The sequence below is a fragment of the Diplotaxodon limnothrissa genome, linkage group LG10, assembly GCF_057381915.1.
Source record: "Diplotaxodon limnothrissa isolate DT_005_m linkage group LG10, D_limnothrissa_male_GT1.1, whole genome shotgun sequence".
Lineage (NCBI taxonomy): Eukaryota > Metazoa > Chordata > Actinopteri > Cichliformes > Cichlidae > Diplotaxodon > Diplotaxodon limnothrissa.
In genome coordinates, this window is record NC_140605.1 from 12,939,160 (window position 1) to 12,958,571 (window position 19,412).

General features: G+C 40.8%; 1 protein-coding gene across 2 annotated transcripts; it reads right to left on the reverse strand.

The window, feature by feature from the left end:
• Positions 1-1,161: 1,161 nt before the first annotated feature.
• On the reverse strand, positions 1,162-7,199 carry LOC146623963 (kelch-like protein 10). 2 transcript variants are annotated; one of them, XM_085363549.1, is made up of 5 exons: positions 6,922-7,199; positions 4,552-5,038; positions 2,975-3,553; positions 1,700-1,849; positions 1,162-1,465 (listed from the first exon to the last, which is right to left on the reverse strand). In XM_085363549.1, exons 2-5 carry the CDS (start codon positions 4,966-4,968, stop codon positions 1,166-1,168), a joined length of 1,446 nt encoding a protein of 481 aa, XP_085219675.1. In that variant the 5' UTR covers positions 4,969-5,038; positions 6,922-7,199; the 3' UTR covers positions 1,162-1,165. The 2 variants fall into 2 exon arrangements, with proteins under 2 accessions (XP_085219675.1, XP_085219674.1); XM_085363548.1 differs by lacking the exon at positions 6,922-7,199 and adding an exon at positions 5,972-6,375.
• Positions 7,200-19,412: the final 12,213 nt, after the last annotated feature.

Below are 19,412 nucleotides of genomic sequence, written 5' to 3' on the forward strand. Positions count from 1 at the left end.
TGCCTAAAACCAGGACTTTGAAACTTCATTTAACATTTTAGGTGAATTTCTTGTTTAAAAACAGTTGCTTCTGTAGTGTTATAACAACATTTTTGTAAGGACACTGTTTTCATTTCCCCTCCCTTTAGGACCCTGTCATCAAGATACCATTCAGCAATGTGTACCAGCATGTGTGCACATACCGGGACCTGTACTATAAAACATTTGAGCTTCCCGCCTGCCCACCTGGTGTAGACCCGATCGTCACCTACCCTGTGGCTTTGAGTTGCCACTGCGGTCGCTGTGCCATGGACACATCTGACTGCACCTTTGAGAGCCTGCAACCTGACTTCTGCATGAATGACATCCCTTTCTACTACTAAAAGAAGCTCAATCATATTTAAACACATTATACAGAGTATACGGAAGCTGCCCTGTTGTTTAGAATCAACCAGTAATTACAAAAAAAAAAAAAAAAGTTTCTGCTATCGAAATAAACACATGATGAATATTTCTCTCAAACAGTGTCTTAAAAAAAAAAGATAAAAGGTAATTGACGCCTGACGTCTGAAAGTTGACGCCACAGCTGGAGTAACTTTAACTTTCCTCATATCTTAAGGCCAGCAGAGATTCAAAATGACATCTGTGTAAAATTTACATGGAAAAAAGTTCTTTCTGTAAAGTGATATATAACCTAATTCAACAGTTTATGAAGAATTTATGTCCCATTGCTAGTTTCAAGTCTTACTGATGTGACACGATGCATTCACTTCATAAACTGTGGATCCGATTACAGTCAGCCTTAGTAACTCTAATTTGTGACTCTAATTGGATTTCATCTACTTTAATTGGACATTAAAGTAGGCAAGAAAACTACATTGAAGATGGTTGAGCTGGCTAAACGCTGGTGGTAGAGATGAAGATGGCGGCTTGAATGGATCACCTATTAGTGAAGAAACGATTTGACTTTTACCAATGGGATCTTAATATCATAGCTGTTAACCTCCCTTGTGGCCATAAAATGTGGAAGCTGCAATGCCCATCATGTTGAAAAGAAAGTTCAAGTTCTCTGTTCAGCTAAAAGAGACTTTTTCACTGGGATGTCAGACCTCAGGATCTTAAGCAGAGAAACAGCCAGTTTTTTATTGATGAAAAATGTATTTCTTTATTTCTTTATGTGAAATAATTATGGAAGATAAGCAGTCAGATCGGGGTGTCGCTTCAGAACGCAACAACTGACAGCACCTTGGGTCATCCCTTTGTCGCTGACAATGTACCACCTGTTGGTCTTTTCATCATAGCACTCCAGATTGCAGAATAAGCCGCCATTGTCGGAACCTCCAACCACATACAGCTGGTCCTCCAGCACTGCAATGCCGAAGTTTTTACGAGGGTGTAACATGGGAGCAACGTTGCGCCAGCGTCTTGTTCTTGGGTCATATGCGATGACACTACGCAACTGAGTGATACCGTTAAAGCCACCAACCTGTGCAGACAAAGGACTTGTTACAGTCTGTAACGTAAAAATGTTCTGTTGTAAAAAAGTAAATAGGTCTCCAGATTCCAAAATATCTGATTCTAGGGTAATTATAGAAATCACATTCCAATAACCCAGTACATGGTACTTGGAAAATAATACAGACTCCCAAATACAGGTACAGTAAACATTCCATGTTTGAATTTCTGTCCGTAATAAGATTATGTTTTAAGCTCTTCTTACTACAAAGATTTCGTTATTGTAGGCGACCACGGCTCCCCCATTCCTCCCGGTTTCCATGGGTGTGATCAGTGTCCACTGGTTGGTGTCAGGGTTGTAGGACTCAGCACATGACAGAGGTTCATCTTCAGTAACACCACCAAAAATGTACACCTAGAAATTAAAATCAAGTTTAAGTCAAAATTACTAGTTAGTTTGTTTGCTTGCTTGTTTTAATCAATTTTAAATCATGCCTTTTATCTGTTTTTGTTTCTAATGTCTCTGTAAAGCACTTTGAATCACCTTGTTGTTGAATTGTGCTATACAAATAAATTTGCCTTGCCTTACTAGAATTAAATGTTTCAGCTTCCAGAAAAAACTTACAAACACTAAAAATGTCTGTGAAGGTTCTCAGTCATCCAGGTCATCGTATTCTAAGGAGCTTGGAAAGACATAAATCTAAAAAAAAATATTCACTTTTTAAAAATTACTCCCATTGGCCAGCTTTATAAGACTATTAAAAAAATGTTTTTTGCACAGAAGCTCACAGAAAAGTAATATTTTACTGTGGGCTCATGTTCCAGTGCATAAATGCGTTGGTTGGCTGGCTCCAAAAGATAATAAATCCCCATATGTTGTAAATCCAACTACATAGCCTTAAAAATCATTTTTACAGCCAGACACAAAAGACCAAAAAAAACCTAATCCATATGGATAGCGTCCTGGCTAAAATTTGGGTTTGTGACTGCTTTGGGAAGTGTACTTCCCAACCCCCCTGAGCCAAGGTCACCCCGTTTGTGGGGCGACCTTGGCTCAGGGGGGTTGGGAAGCGTATCTGTAACCGGAAGGTCGCTGGTTTGATCCCTGGGCTCTCTGTCCTGATCGTTGTGTCCTTGGGCAAGACATTTTACCCTACCGCCTACTGGTGATGGCCAGAGGGGCCGATGGCGCGATATGGCAGCCTCGCTTCTGTCAGTCTGCCCCAGGGCAGCTGTGGCTACAACTGTAGCTGCCTCCACCAGTGTGTGAATGTGAGAGTGAATGAATAGTGGAATTGTAAAGTGCTTTGGGTGCCTTGAAAAGCGCTATATAAATCCAATCCATTATTATTAATCTATTATTACTGACAGATTAAGGCATTGGCATCTTTTGGTGCATTTCTAATGGAATTATTTGACTGTACATTTTATTGACGCAGCTTGTTAACCAAGGTTGTTAGCATTACCAGTTAACTTTGTCCACCACTTTCTCCACAAAACCAACATGGCAGAGATCTTCCACTACCTCAATTCCACTTACCTTGCCGTGTAGTGTTGCAGCACCAGCATCTGACCTGCGCTTGTGCATCGATGCAATCATAGTCCACTGGTTGGTGTCAGGCTCATATCGTTCTGCATTTTTCAGTTTCTTTTGCTTTTGGCACCCGCCCATAGCATATATGCAGCCATTCAGTGTGGCCACACTGAGAAAGCCCCGCTCTTCATGCATCGGCCCCACCTCTGTCCAGGTTTGGCTGGTGAGGCTGAACCTTCTCACATGACGTGAATAGCTTGTGAAATCAAAACCTCCGATGCAATAGACACATCCATTGAGGTAAGCATAACCGTAGAATCCCAGACACGGTGTCAAGCTCAGCGGCACCCAGTAGTCAGCTCGAACATTGTACATCTCAATCTTGTCAAATGGTAAAGGACCACCAATGGCCAATAAGACTTCAGACGGCAGGCGTGTTTGGGGTATAGGTCTCTCCACAATGGACTCATTTAGCATCTTCATGGCAGTGGTTACCATATCCATGCATGCCGGACTACTACTCACCACATCATTTCTGCTCACAGTGCCAACCAAGTACTCAGTGGGTATTAATAGTAGGCGGACCTGGATGAAAACAAGAATCATAAGGGGAAAAGGCAAGAAATACAACATTAGACTGTATATAAGAGTTGGATGTAGCCACCATGCCACCACCCATTAGTGAAGTATAGCACTATCCCTATAATCAAAATGTCATGGAATCACCCAGATAGCTATGGTAGCTCCTGGCATTGCCTCCAATCAGCTGTGGCATTGCCCTTAAAGACCCTAACATTACCTGTAAAGAGCCACAGCATCACCTGCCAAACAACAAAGGCAGGTCATGGCATTACCTCCAAACAAGCAGTGGTGCCACAGTCAAGTTTCAATGCCATTATCTGAGCACTGAGTAACCTCCTGCTGTAGAAACAAGTCCCACAATGAGGGTTTGTCCTGTTGTAAATGCCTAAGGTCCAGTCAGTAAGTTCTGGCAGAACACGATGGGCATAGTCAACTTTTCTGTCAGAAAAGCTAAAGTGCAGTTCAGACACATTATCAATAATGCACTTCTGAAACTACAAATCAACGGCCAGTTTTATCTGGACGCAAGTGTAAATAATACTTTTACAATTTATTAAGGACTAAATGATGAGCACCTTCTGATGCACACTCCCAAGTGAATTAGAAACACCCCCCCCCCCCCCCACCACCCCCCAATGTGATTAAGAATGAAGAAGAATGATTCCCCTACATTAACTCTATTACCAAGCCTTAAGTTTGAGTAATTCTGCCATTGCAATTTTAGCTTTTTACACGTCAGCCATAAAAGGCTGATGGGCGAGCAGGTGGGCGGCCTGGACACCCAACTCTGTAAACACAATAGTGTACAATCAAACTTCTTTTTTTTTTGCATCAGGCATCAAGCTTATGTTTTATTTTTTATTCCCAATTCAAATTGCTACAGCGGAAGTTGCTTTCTATACTTTCAAACTGTACCATTCATTCAACAGCCCCTCACTGAGTAATAAACAAAATAAATGCACTTAGAGGAGCAATTAAATTGATATCCCATTTTCAGTTACCTGCTTGAGCAGTGCGGGCATGTCACACCCACGTTCCACAGGGGAATAGTTGATCCATCTGAGAATGGCCTCAAACACAGTGCTCTCCTGCTTCACATTGAGCTCATCATTCTCGATAAGATCTGATAGTTGCTGCACAGAGAGCTGAAGGAACTCCAAGGAGAGTGCACCAACCTCTTCAAAGTGATGGAGGATGTAGAGAAAGGCCTTTCCCCTGAGGTCAGGACAGTTGTGTAAGTGTGCCAGATTGTAGATACTGACGCAGTTATTTACACAAAGCTTCCTCTCCAGGAAGTCGCAGCAGGCTTGAATGATGCCAGTCACGATAAAGTGGTCTGCTTCCGCCAACAGCTCCAGTACATTGTCCTCCGTCACCACAACAGATTGGGTATAGGCATATTCCAAAATGAGGCTCATTGCTTTTGGAGACACAGTGGGGAAGTTGTAGACCTTGTTTGATGGTAGTGGTTTGTAGCAGAAGAGATCCCTGTGCAGATTCAGATCAGCATTTTCACATTGTCTCTCTGTCATGGAACTTAAAAAGTACCTGATGTCGTGCAGCTCATAGTTAAATAGCATTTGTATAATTTTTCAGCTGCATGCTTACTTGAGCAAGCTGTGATCAAAGAGATATGAAATTAAAGTAACAAAAATCTAAAATGACTTGATTTCAAATGGGCAATCTCCTATTTAAGGTCATCTATTCAGACATGTGCAGAAAAACATTCAGCATTGCTGCTATGTTTAGACAGACAGAAAGATATAGAGTTGTCTAGGCATTGTAGCAAATATTCCTATACAGTAACAGGGTTAGGGCGACAGGGGACAGCAGGCATTAAATAGCTGCAAATATAATAACTGAATTTCACATTATCAAATTTACTGACTAGACAGAATTGGAAAGAGCGGACATGTCCCACTGCAACAGAAATGGCATATCATTGGCCACCTCTCAGTCTGGCCCTAAATTGATTACCTGCCTATTTAGACATACAATTTCAGCTAAACTGGTGAAGGCACAGCTAATATCACCACTGATGTGGTCCTTTTGGTGCAGGCCAGTTTGTGCACAAATTTATTAGAACTGCTGCTGCTGTTGTCGTGCTGATGAAATATAATCAGAAAGCCAGTTTATAGCGTCTGTAATCTTTCAAACTACCTCTTAACGGCTCATTGTGGAGTCAAACACAAACCTACACTATATATGTATCCCAACAAACCTCCCAAAATAAATAACTAAATAAAAATACAGGACTGATTTTTTTTCCCCCCTAAAAATTGCTCCAGAACATTTCTAGTGATCAAAAAGTACAGTGTAACATTGAAACCTCCCAATACCTGCTGCACTGTGTTACATGAAAACTTTGAAGTAGGATAAATGCAGAACCAAACCACAGCCAAACAACACAGGCCTGCTCACCTGAAGTATGCACTGCAGTTACAGAGGATGATCCTGTGAATTTTAAACTCAACATCTCCAGCTCGGATCACAGAGTCACAAACCTGTCCATCCAGAAAAAGCTCCCTAAAGACGGTACTACGGGCGCTGGTCATTATTCAGATGTTACTCAAGATGTTTAAACTTCTAAAAAATCTCCTGTTTAGTGTTTTCCTTTAGAGAGCCGCCTACAGTTTGTGAGGTACTTTGTCTAAATTACTGATTACGTTAACTTATGCTGCCTGGAAAGTGTCACTACTCTGTTTATATTTGAAAATCATAGTGCATCATTCCGTTAATTGACTGTGTGCACGTTAGCATATGCTACTTCCGGTGCGGAAACGCCTTTGGGGAGCTTTGTTTCCGGTGTCCTATTCGCGCCTGGTTTACGGTCCAAAACAAGTTAAGCAAATGAATTAATCAAGCAGCGATTTACATTTCTATAGATGTCTTGGGCATTTACCCAATATATCTGTAAATGATGTTCATCGACTTGTTAATATTTTTCCCTGCACCTCAGGGCAAAAGAGAAAAGGGATTCAAATGTTATATTTCTCAGCTGTCCCTCGTTTACAGCGGGTGTTATGTTCTAAAACTAACCAGCGATAGGTGAAATCAAGTAGCCAATTTTATTTTTTGACGCTGCAAAACGTTTCGTGGACATCCAGTAGTGCACTTCAGAGTCACCCTGCTAGCAATCGATGCAGCGATTCTGCACTGTACAGGAGAGACGTCACGGAGGAGATCGTCTGCAGTAGGGCTGCACGATTTTGCATAAAATGAGAATCACGATTTTTTGGCTTAGAATTGAGATCACGATTCTCTTTTCCAGTATAAATATTTATTGCACTTATTAACTGCACATCAACTTCGTAACAGTTGAGACTGAACATAAAAACAATAAATAAACATAAAAACAACAAATGTCTCACGTTTTGTTGTTGCCGCAAAATGTTGTACTGCTTGAAATTCCGTCTCCACCATTGCTCGACACTGCGTGTATAGAGCAGGTAGTGCAACAATAGAAAAATAGTTGCGGGACAGCGTTTGTCTAGGGTGTTGATCATTTTCCTAAATCCCTCGTTTTGCACAGTGTTGATGGGAGCCATATCTTTGGTCAGGTGATAAGTGATAGCCTTCGTAATTTCTTTGTGCCTGCGGAAGTTCAGCGTGTATAGGGAAGCGCTGTATAAGGTTCCCGTTATTGATGTTTGGGTGGTTGACCGGGGCGGATTTTCTCCTGTCACTTTCTCGTCATCCCTGACGTGCTCTCCGTTGTTTTTCCCCTGCTAATTTTAGCATCCCACGGCACAGCTTCTGTATCACGTGGTATAAGGCTCCGCCCTTGTCATTTGTTGAGCAGAAAGAGTGAGCGCTTGTTTTCATGCAGATTACGTCCCGGATCAAAATGCGGTACAATCGTCGTCTTTTTTTTTTTTCTTTTTTTTTTTTTTTTTAAAATCGTTGTCATTTGGAAATGAGATCGCACATAAATATGAATCGAGATTGTGATTTTCTAATGATTAATCGTGCAGCCCTACTGTGTAGGTGTGTACTTGACTAGCTGATCTCGACATAATGGGGGAAACATCTGGTTTGACTATTCTTCACCTGTAGTTTGAATGCTGAACATCTGCCTGTTTAAATCACGAGACCAGTCACTATACAGAGATGTGCTTCTGAATGTGGACGATGTGTCTTCTGCATGCAGTAATGCAGTTCTGCTTGTGTTGAGTGATGTAAACAACTGATCGATCTAAACTCTTTAAACGTAAAAATTGATCATTAGATTTTTTATGACACAACAGCGGTGAGTGTTCCCACCTTCTGCTCTTTGTAACTTAACGCGATCTTTCCGTTTTTGAGTTTTGGACATGATTTTGGAGTATATCTTTGCAGTAGCGATTGACCGCAAAGTCAAGCTACCGGAAATGTACAACCCCACATCCGGTCTCAAACCAGGAATTTAGCATTTTCTCGTACACAGGGTCAATTTGGTTCCACATATTTGTGTGAGCAAACATTCTCTGTCATGAACTTAAACAAGAACCGATTGAGATCAAGGATGAGTGACTCCCACTTGCGTGATATTTTATGCATCTCAACCACTGCCCTCAAAGCAGACCTAATTGCTTTACTAAAATCTAGATCTCAGTATCACCCCTCTCATTAGTCCAGGGATGCCCAAATTCTGTACTGGAGAGCTGCTATGCATGTTTTAGTTCTTTCTGGTTTAGCACAGTTGAATCAAATGAAGAGCAGGCCTCCAGGAGTGACATCCCTGCATTACTCATGTGTTTCTGAACAGTAAAAAGCATAAAGCATGCTAATGCAATACACAAAAGGAAACGTATTTTGTTAAACTCTTAAGACTCATCCAGGCTGGAGAAACTGATCAGGAAGGCTAGCTCTGTGGTCGGCATGAAGCTGGACACTCTGGTGACAGTGGCAGAGAAAAGGACATTAAAGAAACTGATGGACATTATGAACAATGCTGGGCATCCTCTGCACACGGCCATAAACAATCAGAAGAGTCTGTTCAGTGACAGGTTGCTTCTCCCCAAGACAAGAACTAACAGACTTAAAAACTCCTTTGTCCCACACACCATCAGACTGTTTAACTCCTCTCTGGAGGGGAGAGGGAGGGGAAACAGGAGGACAAAGGAGGGGGGAACAACTAAGCTGTAGTGCCTCTTCACCTCACTGTACAATACCTTGTGCAATACTTTTTGTAAATAGTCAACAGTGCAATAGACTCAATACTTGAAATGTGCAATTCACTTGTATTTTTATTTTTTATTCCTATTTATTCTATTTATCCCCTTTGTATATTTTATTTATATTGTCTCTGTATTTATATGTGTGTGTGTGTGTGTGTGTGTGTGTGTGTGTGTGTGTGTGTGTGTGTGTGTGTATATATATATAACAATTCTGTAACTGTAACTTCGGTCGTTGCTGTGCTTTTTTTTTTTTTGGAAGTCGAATTTCCCAGAGGAACCCACCCGAGGGATTAATAAAGTTCTATCTTATCTTATCTTATCTTATCTTAGATTTGGTTTTAACTGTTGATGTTATGCTCTTAATTCATAGTTGAGTGTGTTGTGTACATATTGTGTAAATTTACAAATGTGTTTATTTCTTGCAGCAAGTGAACTTCCAGTTGTGCAATCTTCCAGTATGTGAAAAACTTTGGCTTCCTGAAAGGTCTTGTAAAAGTCAAAGGGCGAAATTCACTTTAAAAAAAACTTTATTGATAACAGAACACTTTTCATTACTTATAACGCCTGTTTAAATGTTCATTAGGCAAAGATATTGCAAACTCATGGAAATTTAGGGTATTCTATACAGTTTGTTCAATGTTGTCTGACTCTCCAGATATAAATGAAAGGCAGAATTGTGTCTTTAGAGTTGTAAATGCTTGCCTGAGTGTCTTTTTATTTAGGTACATTTCTATTTTAAAAATAACGGGTAATTGTGACTATTAAAATTGTTCTTCATTATATTTTCATGTAACTTTGTTATGAAAAAAAAAGTCAAAAGGAACCATTGGCCCCCAGGCGTCTTCACTTTATAAAATTTGGCCCTCTTTGCAAAAAGTTTGGACACCCCTGGCCTACATAATAAGAAGTACACACTTGGAGTTTTTTTTTAAATTAAAAAAACTGTTCGATACTAGGGCTGCCACGATTAGTCGACTAGTCACGATTACGTCAACTATCAAAATCGTCGAAGACTAATTTAATAGTCGACGCGTCGTTTGAAGCTTTGTAAGATCCCAAAAGACGCAGGAATAAGTAGTAGGATTTGAGAGTGTAATAACGGACTGAAACAGAAGATGGCAGCACTGCATGTACAACGATGCCAGCTGCCGTTAAACCCCGAAGAAGAAGAAGCAGTGTCCCAGAATTCATAGCGCGGCCCTGCTCAGTTTCCAAAAATGGCAGCAGCTAGTTAGTTTTAATATTACTCTTATTATTCTTTCTGGGTCACAAAATAAATGTTTAACATATTTCAGGAGAGAATGTAGCTGTGTAAACTTCAAATATCTGCTCAGTTTATCAAGACACCACATATTTTCAAAAGCGCCCCGACATTTTCGGAGACGTCTGTTACCCACTAGCTCGATAGCTAGCTGGGGTTCAAGGCTCACTAGAGCCGTGAGAACACCGGACTCCTGGCAAATCGTTTTCAAACCCACCGCCGTCTTTCGCTACTCAGGTTAAACATGATATATAAGTCACTTAGATAACTTAAAAATGTTATTGTTTGGGTTTTTTCAGTATTTTATTTGTTCCTGAGTAAATCGGTTTGGCTGAGATTAAAGTTATAGTTTATACAGTCATTGGTTTTTACACAGCTGAATAAACGTCAAGCAGACAACTGATCATCAGAAGTGTGAGATGCTCGAGAATATACTCCGGTGCCCTGTTATATTTTAGATAGCAAGGAGCAGACGGCTGAGTTTATTAAACTTCACCGAAACAATCTGCAAATTTAATTAAAATTTAATAAACTATCATCTTGTCTTTATTTTTTAGTTAGCACATACACTTAAAGCTGTAAGCTAATGATAGTTATATTAGAGCAGATGCATGCTGGTGCAGTAAGCTCTGTGTTGCATGATCTGATTAGTGGACTAATCGCAAAAATAATCGGGTGACTAGTCGACTATCAAAATAAACGTTTGTGGCAGCCCTATTCGATACTGTCAATCATGAAATTCTAATAAAAAAAATGGAAAGTATGGGTTTAGGGGAGTGGTTTTTGACTGATAAAAAGCTATGTAGTGAATAAGCAACAATATGTACAAATAAATGAGTAGGAATCTAAATTGATGGATCTTGCTTGTGACATACCTCAAAGATCAGTATTAGGTCCAAAAGAATTCATGGATTCTTTATTGTCATTCGCATCACATGTTTACATGAGGTGGAACGAAAATTACGTGCAGCGAAAGAAACAGAGTAACGAAGAAACAGAATAAAAAGAAAACAGAATAACAAGTAATAAGTATTACAATTAAATCTATGCAATATATCGGGTGTGACTGCTTTTATTTTCTATTTCTGGTACAATACTAGCCTGCAAGCAGGAAAGAAATGATAAGGCAGGGAGTACATGTAACATTATGAGAAAACAGTGCTGAGCATGCTTCTGACTACTAACAACAGGCCAAACCATGGTCTCACACTGCCACCTACTGGTACAAAAATGGAGCATCAGCTACAAATATCCCAGACTAGTTACCAGGTCTATAGTTAAAACTAGTTAATTTAGAGGATTTTCAAAAGAAAATATCACTTACATTTAAAGTAAAATAGCTTAAATATAAGTTAATTCACATAAATGTGATTAGACATTAGTGGCTATCACACACACACACATTCATACTGTTGCTCTTTGATTAGATAACTCTATGGCTGCTGTCAATATACAGGCGAAGCTTACGGGTTATGCAGCCAACTTTGTAAGTTGGATCATTAAGTCTATGAATCACCCTGTTAAGCACAAAAAGGTGCTTACACAACTGAAAAAATCTGATATGTCTTTTCCACAGGGGACTCACCTTTGTATAGCAGACCGATATAGATTGAAGACTGGTTCGGTTGGCCAAATAGTCCATTCCAACTTTAACTCTAAGACAGAGGGGTGGCCATCCTTATTGGTAAAAACGTCCCATTTCCTGTATCAACCATTTTATCTGATCCTATGGGTCCCTATGGGTCATTACTGTGGTTGGCCAACTTTATGAACTGATTTAAGCCAACATTTACGCCCCCAAATGGGATGATGAAACCTTAATTGTCTATTAATTCTCGTGAATTCTGGATATGACAACACACAATCTCATTTTAGCCGGAGGTACAAGCTGTGTGCTCTCTAACCTAGAAAGAAGCTCTAATAAGGATACTCATCCAGGGCATGCTCCGACTATATTCCTGTCCACAAAATGTTCTATTGGATAAATTCATTTGTCACTGATAAATGTCCTCTTCCACTTATTGAAACTTGCAATTATCAATCTATTGTTATTTCAGATCATGCCCCCCTATTGATGAGATGGGGGTTGGATGCCTCACTGCCCTCCGCCTCTGGCAGTGGCCCTTTCTACTAAGGAGGCAAGAGTTCTGCATGTCCTGGTGACCCTCCACCTGTTTCACAGGTGGGTGCAGCCTGATCTATCTAGTGGAAGTCTAGACAGACCAGACCAGCTCAACCACACAGACACTTCCTACCTGATTTGAGGACAAAAGCAGAGTATGCAATATGTGGGACAAACACACACAACAGAGGGGAAAGAGATAGAGAAATTGGCAAATGTGAGATCATGCTAAGCAGCTTGAACTGAAAGTGACTGGAAATAATTAGTCGAGCAGGAAAAGCCACTGGGAAAAACAGAAAGTGGTACAACGTGGAATACAGTAGGTCAGAGGAAATTGCTGGATCCATGGGTTCCATTGATGTGGAGCAAGTAAACAACCTTCAAGTGACACGGTCTGAAGATGCCAAGTCATGCACAGACAAAAACAGAGATGAAATATTAGTGGTAAAGGAAGATATCTTCTCGCAAGCCAAACAAACTGAACTGACAACTGACAACTGGAAAAGAAAAAATGTGTTTGAAGTGGAGAAAGATAAAAGTCAGAAATTTCTATCAACAAGGTGTGTGTGCACACTCAAGGAAACACCAGGGGGCATTGTACCCAAGCTAGACTGGTTGCAAGAGGCTTTGAAGAAATAAACACTCAAGAACTTTCCAAAGACTCACCAACATGTTCTTCCGAGTCCCTGAAGATGGTCATAGCAGTCATATGTCAAAATCAATGGAAACCGAACTCTATGGACATTAAAGCAGCTTTTCTACAACGTAAAGATTTAACCTGAGACATGTACATCCGACCACCTGAAGAAGCACAGAGCAAAGGAACTATATGGAAGTTGAATAAATGTGTTTATGGCCTGGCAGATGCTTCATTATTCTGGTACACCAAGGTGAAATACACCGTGCAGAAGCTGGGGGGCACAGTGTCAAAAGTCGATCCAGCTGTCTTCTACTGGCTAGATGATCTTTGTAAGGTGACGGGGTACTTGCATGTCATGTACAGTAGCAGTTTTTGATATGGGCGATACGGGCAGTTGCCCGGGGCGGCATCGTGGTGGGGGGCGGCATCACGGACATCGGCAAAAAAATAATAATTGCTCGTAGTCATGCTGCCCCGACGTCAGCCAGCGCATATTGGGAATGGTACAGGCACCGATCGGTTTTCTATCGCCCATTTGCTGAGAGCAAGGGCGCCCTCTGTTTGCGAGGTGCGCCTGCTGCTTGCGGCGCAGAGAGGAGAGGGCGGGGCGGCGGGGGATTCTCTGGCTGGCTGGAGCAGCATCTAATAACCAACTTGCAAAATAAAAACAAAACAACAAACACGAAAACACCAGACATTATAATACAGACTTATAATTTGCACCAATGTTTTTTCAAAATTCTATATGCAAAAAGTGAGCGCGAGAGCCCTCAGTGCGCCTACTTGCTGCTGAAGTCAAAGTAAACTTTATTGTCATCTCCGCTACATACAGTCCAGTACGACGAGACGACGAGGCTCCAGTTACAGCAGTGCAAGTAAACAACAATAAATATAAGAACAGTAAGAAAATAAATATACGCTTTAGGACTCGGGGTAAAGGGAGCAATAACAATTGAAAATTTATAATTTACAGTCTGATGATTTAAAGTCTCACACACAAGCCGTCGAAAGGGGAGGGGGGCGGCTGCTTCCAAATAGAGCACATTTCATTCATAATGTTGTAAATTATGTATTCATAATTTGAATCCTGGGTTGTGTGAAATCCCAGAAATACACCTTAGGCAAAGTTAATCTGTGAACTAAGGTGTAGGTCTATTAGGTTATGTAGTGGTGATCCCTGAGTTGGGGGATGGGTTTTCATACTGGAGTGCAAAATTAAAACCAATGGAAGATGGACAAGAAAAGTTCAAAGCCATTAGGTGCTCAATTTTTAAAAATGAGAAAAGAAGAGGAGGAGAAACGAGCCAAAGATACAGGTAAGCAGATGTGTCATTGGATAATTGACACATCTAACCCCTAACCCTAACCCTTTAACTACATCGGGATGGAGGTTTATTCTCTTCAGAATGAAATACAAGTACAACAAGATACGTACATAAAGAACCTACAGCCTATTCCTATTGATCCCAGGTTTCAGTTCTTGGGTGAAAGCAAATCCGTCAAATTAGTGGTGTTTAGTCATTTCTTGATGGAAAACCTCTCAGATGGAGGCACACAAGGTGGATATTTTATCATGTTGATGGGAGAAGGTGGAAAGTTTTTGCCCATATGTTGTCAGTCGAAACGGATCAGGAGAGTGGTACAGAGTACACTAGCAGGAGAGACTTTGGCCCTTGCAGGTGGGATCGACAGTGCTATGTCAGAACAGTGTGAGAATCTCCAGCATGTTCGTCACAAATGGAATGAGGGGGGGGGATGGAAATAAGGAATTGTTGTGTCTGTTAAAGCACAGAATCAAATAAAAAGAGTTATGTATGCATTGCATTGATAAAAGATTAATAATAAATCATAATGGGTGTGCATGAATTAAACGGTCCTTAAGACATGAGAAAAAGGAGAAGTGATTTTTGTTTGTATGAAACTTAAGAGTTTTTAGGGAAGTTGAGCTGCAGCATTGTTGGGTGGAGTGGAAGAAAGGAAATGCACTAAAACTGCAAGTCATGCCAGTGCGTTAAAGATACAGTGGGGTAAAAAAGTATTTAGTCAGCCACCGATTGTGCAAGTTCCCCCACCTAAAATGATGACAGAGGTCAGTAATTTGCACCAGAGGTACACTTCAACTGTGAGAGACAGAATGTGAAAAAAAAATCCATGAATCCACATGGTAGGATTTGTAAAGAATTTATTCGTAAATCAGGGTGGAAAATAAGTATTTGGTCAATAACAAAAATACAACTCAATACTTTGTAACATAACCTTTGTTGGCAATAACAGAGGTCAAACGTTTACTATAGGTCTTTACCAGGTTTGCACACACAGTAGCTGGTATTTTGGCCCATTCCTCCATGCAGATCTTCTCGAGAGCAGTGATGTTTTGGGGCTGTCGCCGAGCAACACGGACTTTCAACTCCCGCCACAGATTTTCTATGGGGTTGAGGTCTGGAGACTGGCTAGGCCACTCCAGGACTTTCAAATGCTTCTTACGGAGCCACTCCTTTGTTGCTCGGGCGGTGTGTTTTGGATCATTGTCATGTTGGAAGACCCAGCCTCGTTTCATCTTCAAAGTTCTCACTGATGGAAGGAGGTTATGGCTCAAAATCTCACGATACATGGCCCCATTCATTCTGTCCTTAACACGGATCAGTCGTCCTGTCCCCTTGGCAGAAAAACAGCCCCATAGCATGATGTTTCCACCCCCATGCTTCACAGTAGGTATGGTGTTCTTGGGATGCAACTCAGTATTCTTCGTCCTCCAAACACGACGAGTTGAGTTTATACCAAAAAGTTCTACTTTGGTTTCATCTGACCACATGACATTCTCCCAATCCTCTGCTGTATCATCCATGTGCTCTCTGGCAAACTTCAGACGGGCCTGGACATGCACTGGCTTCAGCAGCGGAACACGTCTGGCACTGCGGGATTTGATTCCCTGCCGTTTTAGTGTGTTACTGATGGTGACCTTTGTTACTTTGGTCCCAGCTCTCTGCAGGTCATTCACCAGGTCCCCCCGTGTGGTTCTGGGATCTTTGCTCACCGTTCTCATCATCATTTTGACCCCACGGGATGAGATCTTGCGTGGAGCCCCAGATCGAGGGAGATTATCAGTGGTCTTGTATGTCTTCCATTTTCTGATGATTGCTCCCACAGTTGATTTTTTCACACCAAGCTGCTTGCCTATTGTAGATTCACTCTTCCCAGTCTGGTGCAGGTCTACAATACTTTTCCTGGTGTCCTTCGAAAGCTCTTTGGTCTTGGCCATGGCGGAGTTTGGAGTCTGACTGTTTGAGGCTGTGGACAGGTGTCTTTTATACAGATGATGAGTTCAAACAGGTGCCATTCATACAGGTAACGAGTGGGGGACAGAAAAGCGTCTTACAGAAGACGTTACAGGTCTGTGAGAGCCAGAGATTTTCCATGTTTGAGGTGACCAAATACTTATTTGCCACCCTGATTTGGGGCGTGCAGCTCGGATCTCAGCTGACCCTTCTCACCCTGGACACAGTCTGTTTGACCTGCTCCCCTCAGGCAGGAGGCTCCGGTCCATTCGCACCAGAACCTCTCGCCATAAGAACAGTTTCTTCCCCTCTGCTGTCGGACACATGAACAATAAACGTACGACTGTTCCCACCACTAACACATGACCCTACGCTGTGTTCACTGCATCATTCCATGTTTAGCACTGATCACCACCTGCACTCATGTATATATCTATCTACTTAGCACTTTTAATTCTTATTCTTATTTTATATTTTTATGACAGTATGTTTGCACTGAAGCACCGCAGCAATTTCCTAATGTTGTAAACCTGCTCAACATTTGGCAATAAACCCTTTCTGATTCTGATTCTGATTTACGGATAAATTCTTTACAAATCCTACCATGTGAATTCATGGATTTTCTTTTCACATTCTGTCTCTCACAGTTGAAGTGTACCTCTGGTGCAAATTATTGACCTCTGTCATCATTTTAAGTGGGGGAACTTGCACAATCGGTGGCTGACTAAATACTTTTTTGCCCCACTGTAAAAGGGTGGGCCTAAAGAGGAACATGACATGTCCGTAGATGTTGTTTCCACCGGTAGATGTCTAGACATGTCTAGATAAGTCCGTAGAGGTGTATAAAAATGAGAGGCAGAAGCAGAGAGGGGTTTTTTTACTCTAGTCCTGAGCCAGTGAGTAGGATGCGAGAAGACTGAAGATCTGCAGTGAAAAGACTTAGAGCGAGGGACGACAGAGGAGAAGTCATAACCCTTCACCGTGGATCGACTGATTGGATTATGAATTTTGAACTGCCTACTCATCGTATGCTGAGTTAGGATCGGAGTCAAGAAGGTGAAGTCCTGGAGCTTTGTACTGGGCTACACTTTATCTTTCCTTTGGACTTCTGCCAACACAGCGGGGAACTGGATTCTATCACTGCGCACGATGATCCTCCTTCCCTCCTAAAAGAAGACCCACCTCAACAACGGTTGTAGTCACTTAGCAACAGAATAGTTAGAGTTTATAGTGTGATAAATAGGATATTCTAGTAAATCGTTATAACACATCCTTGGGACCTACTGTCCAGGTCACTAAATTTTACTCAGCAAGTGCCATAGATCATTAGAGAGCTGCCGGTAACCTCTTAAGCCCCAAGCCTACCTGATCTCCTGCCTTTTGCCCCCGTATCAGGGGGCGTTGGGGCTTAAGAGGTTAATAAGTGTGGCTGACAAATATGTTTCATTAAGGTTGCCAATGAGATCATAGAGTCAGAGGGACCTTCAAGGACCTGCAGTTCAAAAAAGCTCCCTTCCGACAGCCAAACCCATCTGTTCTCTGATTGGATTGTTACATTTGTGATTCACATGACATTGACCAATCAGATGAAAGGAAGAAAAATAGGGTCAAAATTCGTACTTGTAACTTGCAGAGATTCACACGTTTGTTTTGGCTAAGTCCACACACTAATCTTTTGTACGCACACACAAATTCTTTTTACACATACAAATACTGATTTACAAGTACAAAATATTTATGACCACATTTTGAGCCCATAGACGAAGGCAGTTAGAGGCTGGGCAAGTCTCCTCGCCGCCGGCTTAAACTAGTCTCAACTTCACCTGTCAGGTAGGGTACCCGTAGAGATTAAGGGACTCTGACCCGAAGGATGGAGAGCCGGTCCAGACCACCTGTACAGGGGTAACTGGGAACTAACAGCTGTTTTTCTGGCTGCACTCTATTCTGAGCTCACCACTGGTGATGGTACACACAACATCTTCCCTATCGTCTGTGTAACAGACAACCATTCCCTTCTTGATGCTGTCAAGTCCACAAAATCTGTAACTGAGAAGAGGCTGTGGCTCAACATCAGTAGCAACAAAGAACTTATGCACACAGGGACTATTCAGCACATCATATGGACATCTACCAAAGAGCAGCTTGCTAACTGCCTGACAAAAGTGCACTGTAAAATATAACTTGTTGTTTCAACTTAAAAATATCAAGGGCTGCCTTAAAATTTTAAGTCAAGAAATAATTATAGAGTTTGTTCTTGTAACACAACCAATTGTTATCTTAATGAAAAATCACGTTGTCTAAACTTTCGTCTTAGTTTAGTTGACTGAGATTTGTTAGTCAGTTCAACTCCTTTAATTGTAATTTTTACTTGGGAAAACCCTTTCAGATAAATTAAAATAATCTATTGTTTAAACTCTTGTCAAAGTTCAGTTGACTTGGGTTTTTTAGTTAATTCAAATACTTTAGTACTTCTTTTAACTTAGGAATCTATTTTAGCTTAACTAACATAATCTGTTAGCTAAGTTGATTTAAGTTTATTAATTAACTGAGCTCCTTAAGGTAGCTGAGTAAACTTGTAAATCAGTTTCATTTTAATTATCAGAGTTGATTGACTGGATGTAAAGAAAAATGTGTATTGAACATCTTAAGTTTTTTTGGGGTTTTTTTTTAGCTTTCTAACATCCATTTCAGCAAAACTACCTGTTAGGTTTATCTTAGATCTCAGCTTTAAATATCTACATTCCTTTAAATTAATTTTCTGTTGTTTACAGAAAAAAAATAAAAACCCACAGATTCCATTAAAGTGTCTCTGATCATTTCAGGCAGAAAGTTTGTTTTAAGAACATGACAAGACAATTACTCATGAGCACCCAACATTCACCATTTATTGTGCCATCTTAGTCATCTGAGAAACAGAAAAATCAGTGACGTAGCTCATCAGGCTCACAATCCATCAAAACTCAAAAGTTGCTCGCTGTGAAACAATAAATTTGAACTTGGTCTTGAGCCCAGTTTGGGTGAAGATTAAATTCTGACCAATACTCTAGGAGCAGTAGTGATTCTTGTGAAGCAACAACATAAAGTCTGCATTAATGTAATGTATCAACGGGACACTTGCTATTTTAGAAAAGTTATTCTTTACATTTGCAAAATTTTTAAACTTCATTGTGCTCAGTCACACCTGTTAGCATAAAACTTGAAATATTAAAATAGTACAAAACCTTTGATAAGTGACTGTAAAGATCAGTTTATAACAACTAAGACATCAAACTCTTGTATTTGTCTTCGTTTACAATTGCAACAAATTCCACAGAACCAATATCTCTGAAAATGAGTGCATGCTCCTGAAACATTTGATAATATGAATATTTCAGAAACATTAGTTTGAGTCTGCTCAATTGCAAA

Bases quoted from the DNA above. Each gene is read 5' to 3' on its own strand.
- LOC146623963 (XM_085363548.1), bottom strand. From the start codon at position 6,105: ATGACCAGCGCCCGTAGTACCGTCTTTAGGGAGCTTTTTCTGGATGGA. The intron at 1,850-2,974 runs GTAAGTGGAATT...TTTAATTTCTAG, and splicing joins CTGCAACACTACACGGCAAG to GTGTACATTTTTGGTGGTGT. The intron at 1,466-1,699 runs GTAAGAAGAGCT...TTGTCTGCACAG, and splicing joins ACAATAACGAAATCTTTGTA to GTTGGTGGCTTTAACGGTAT.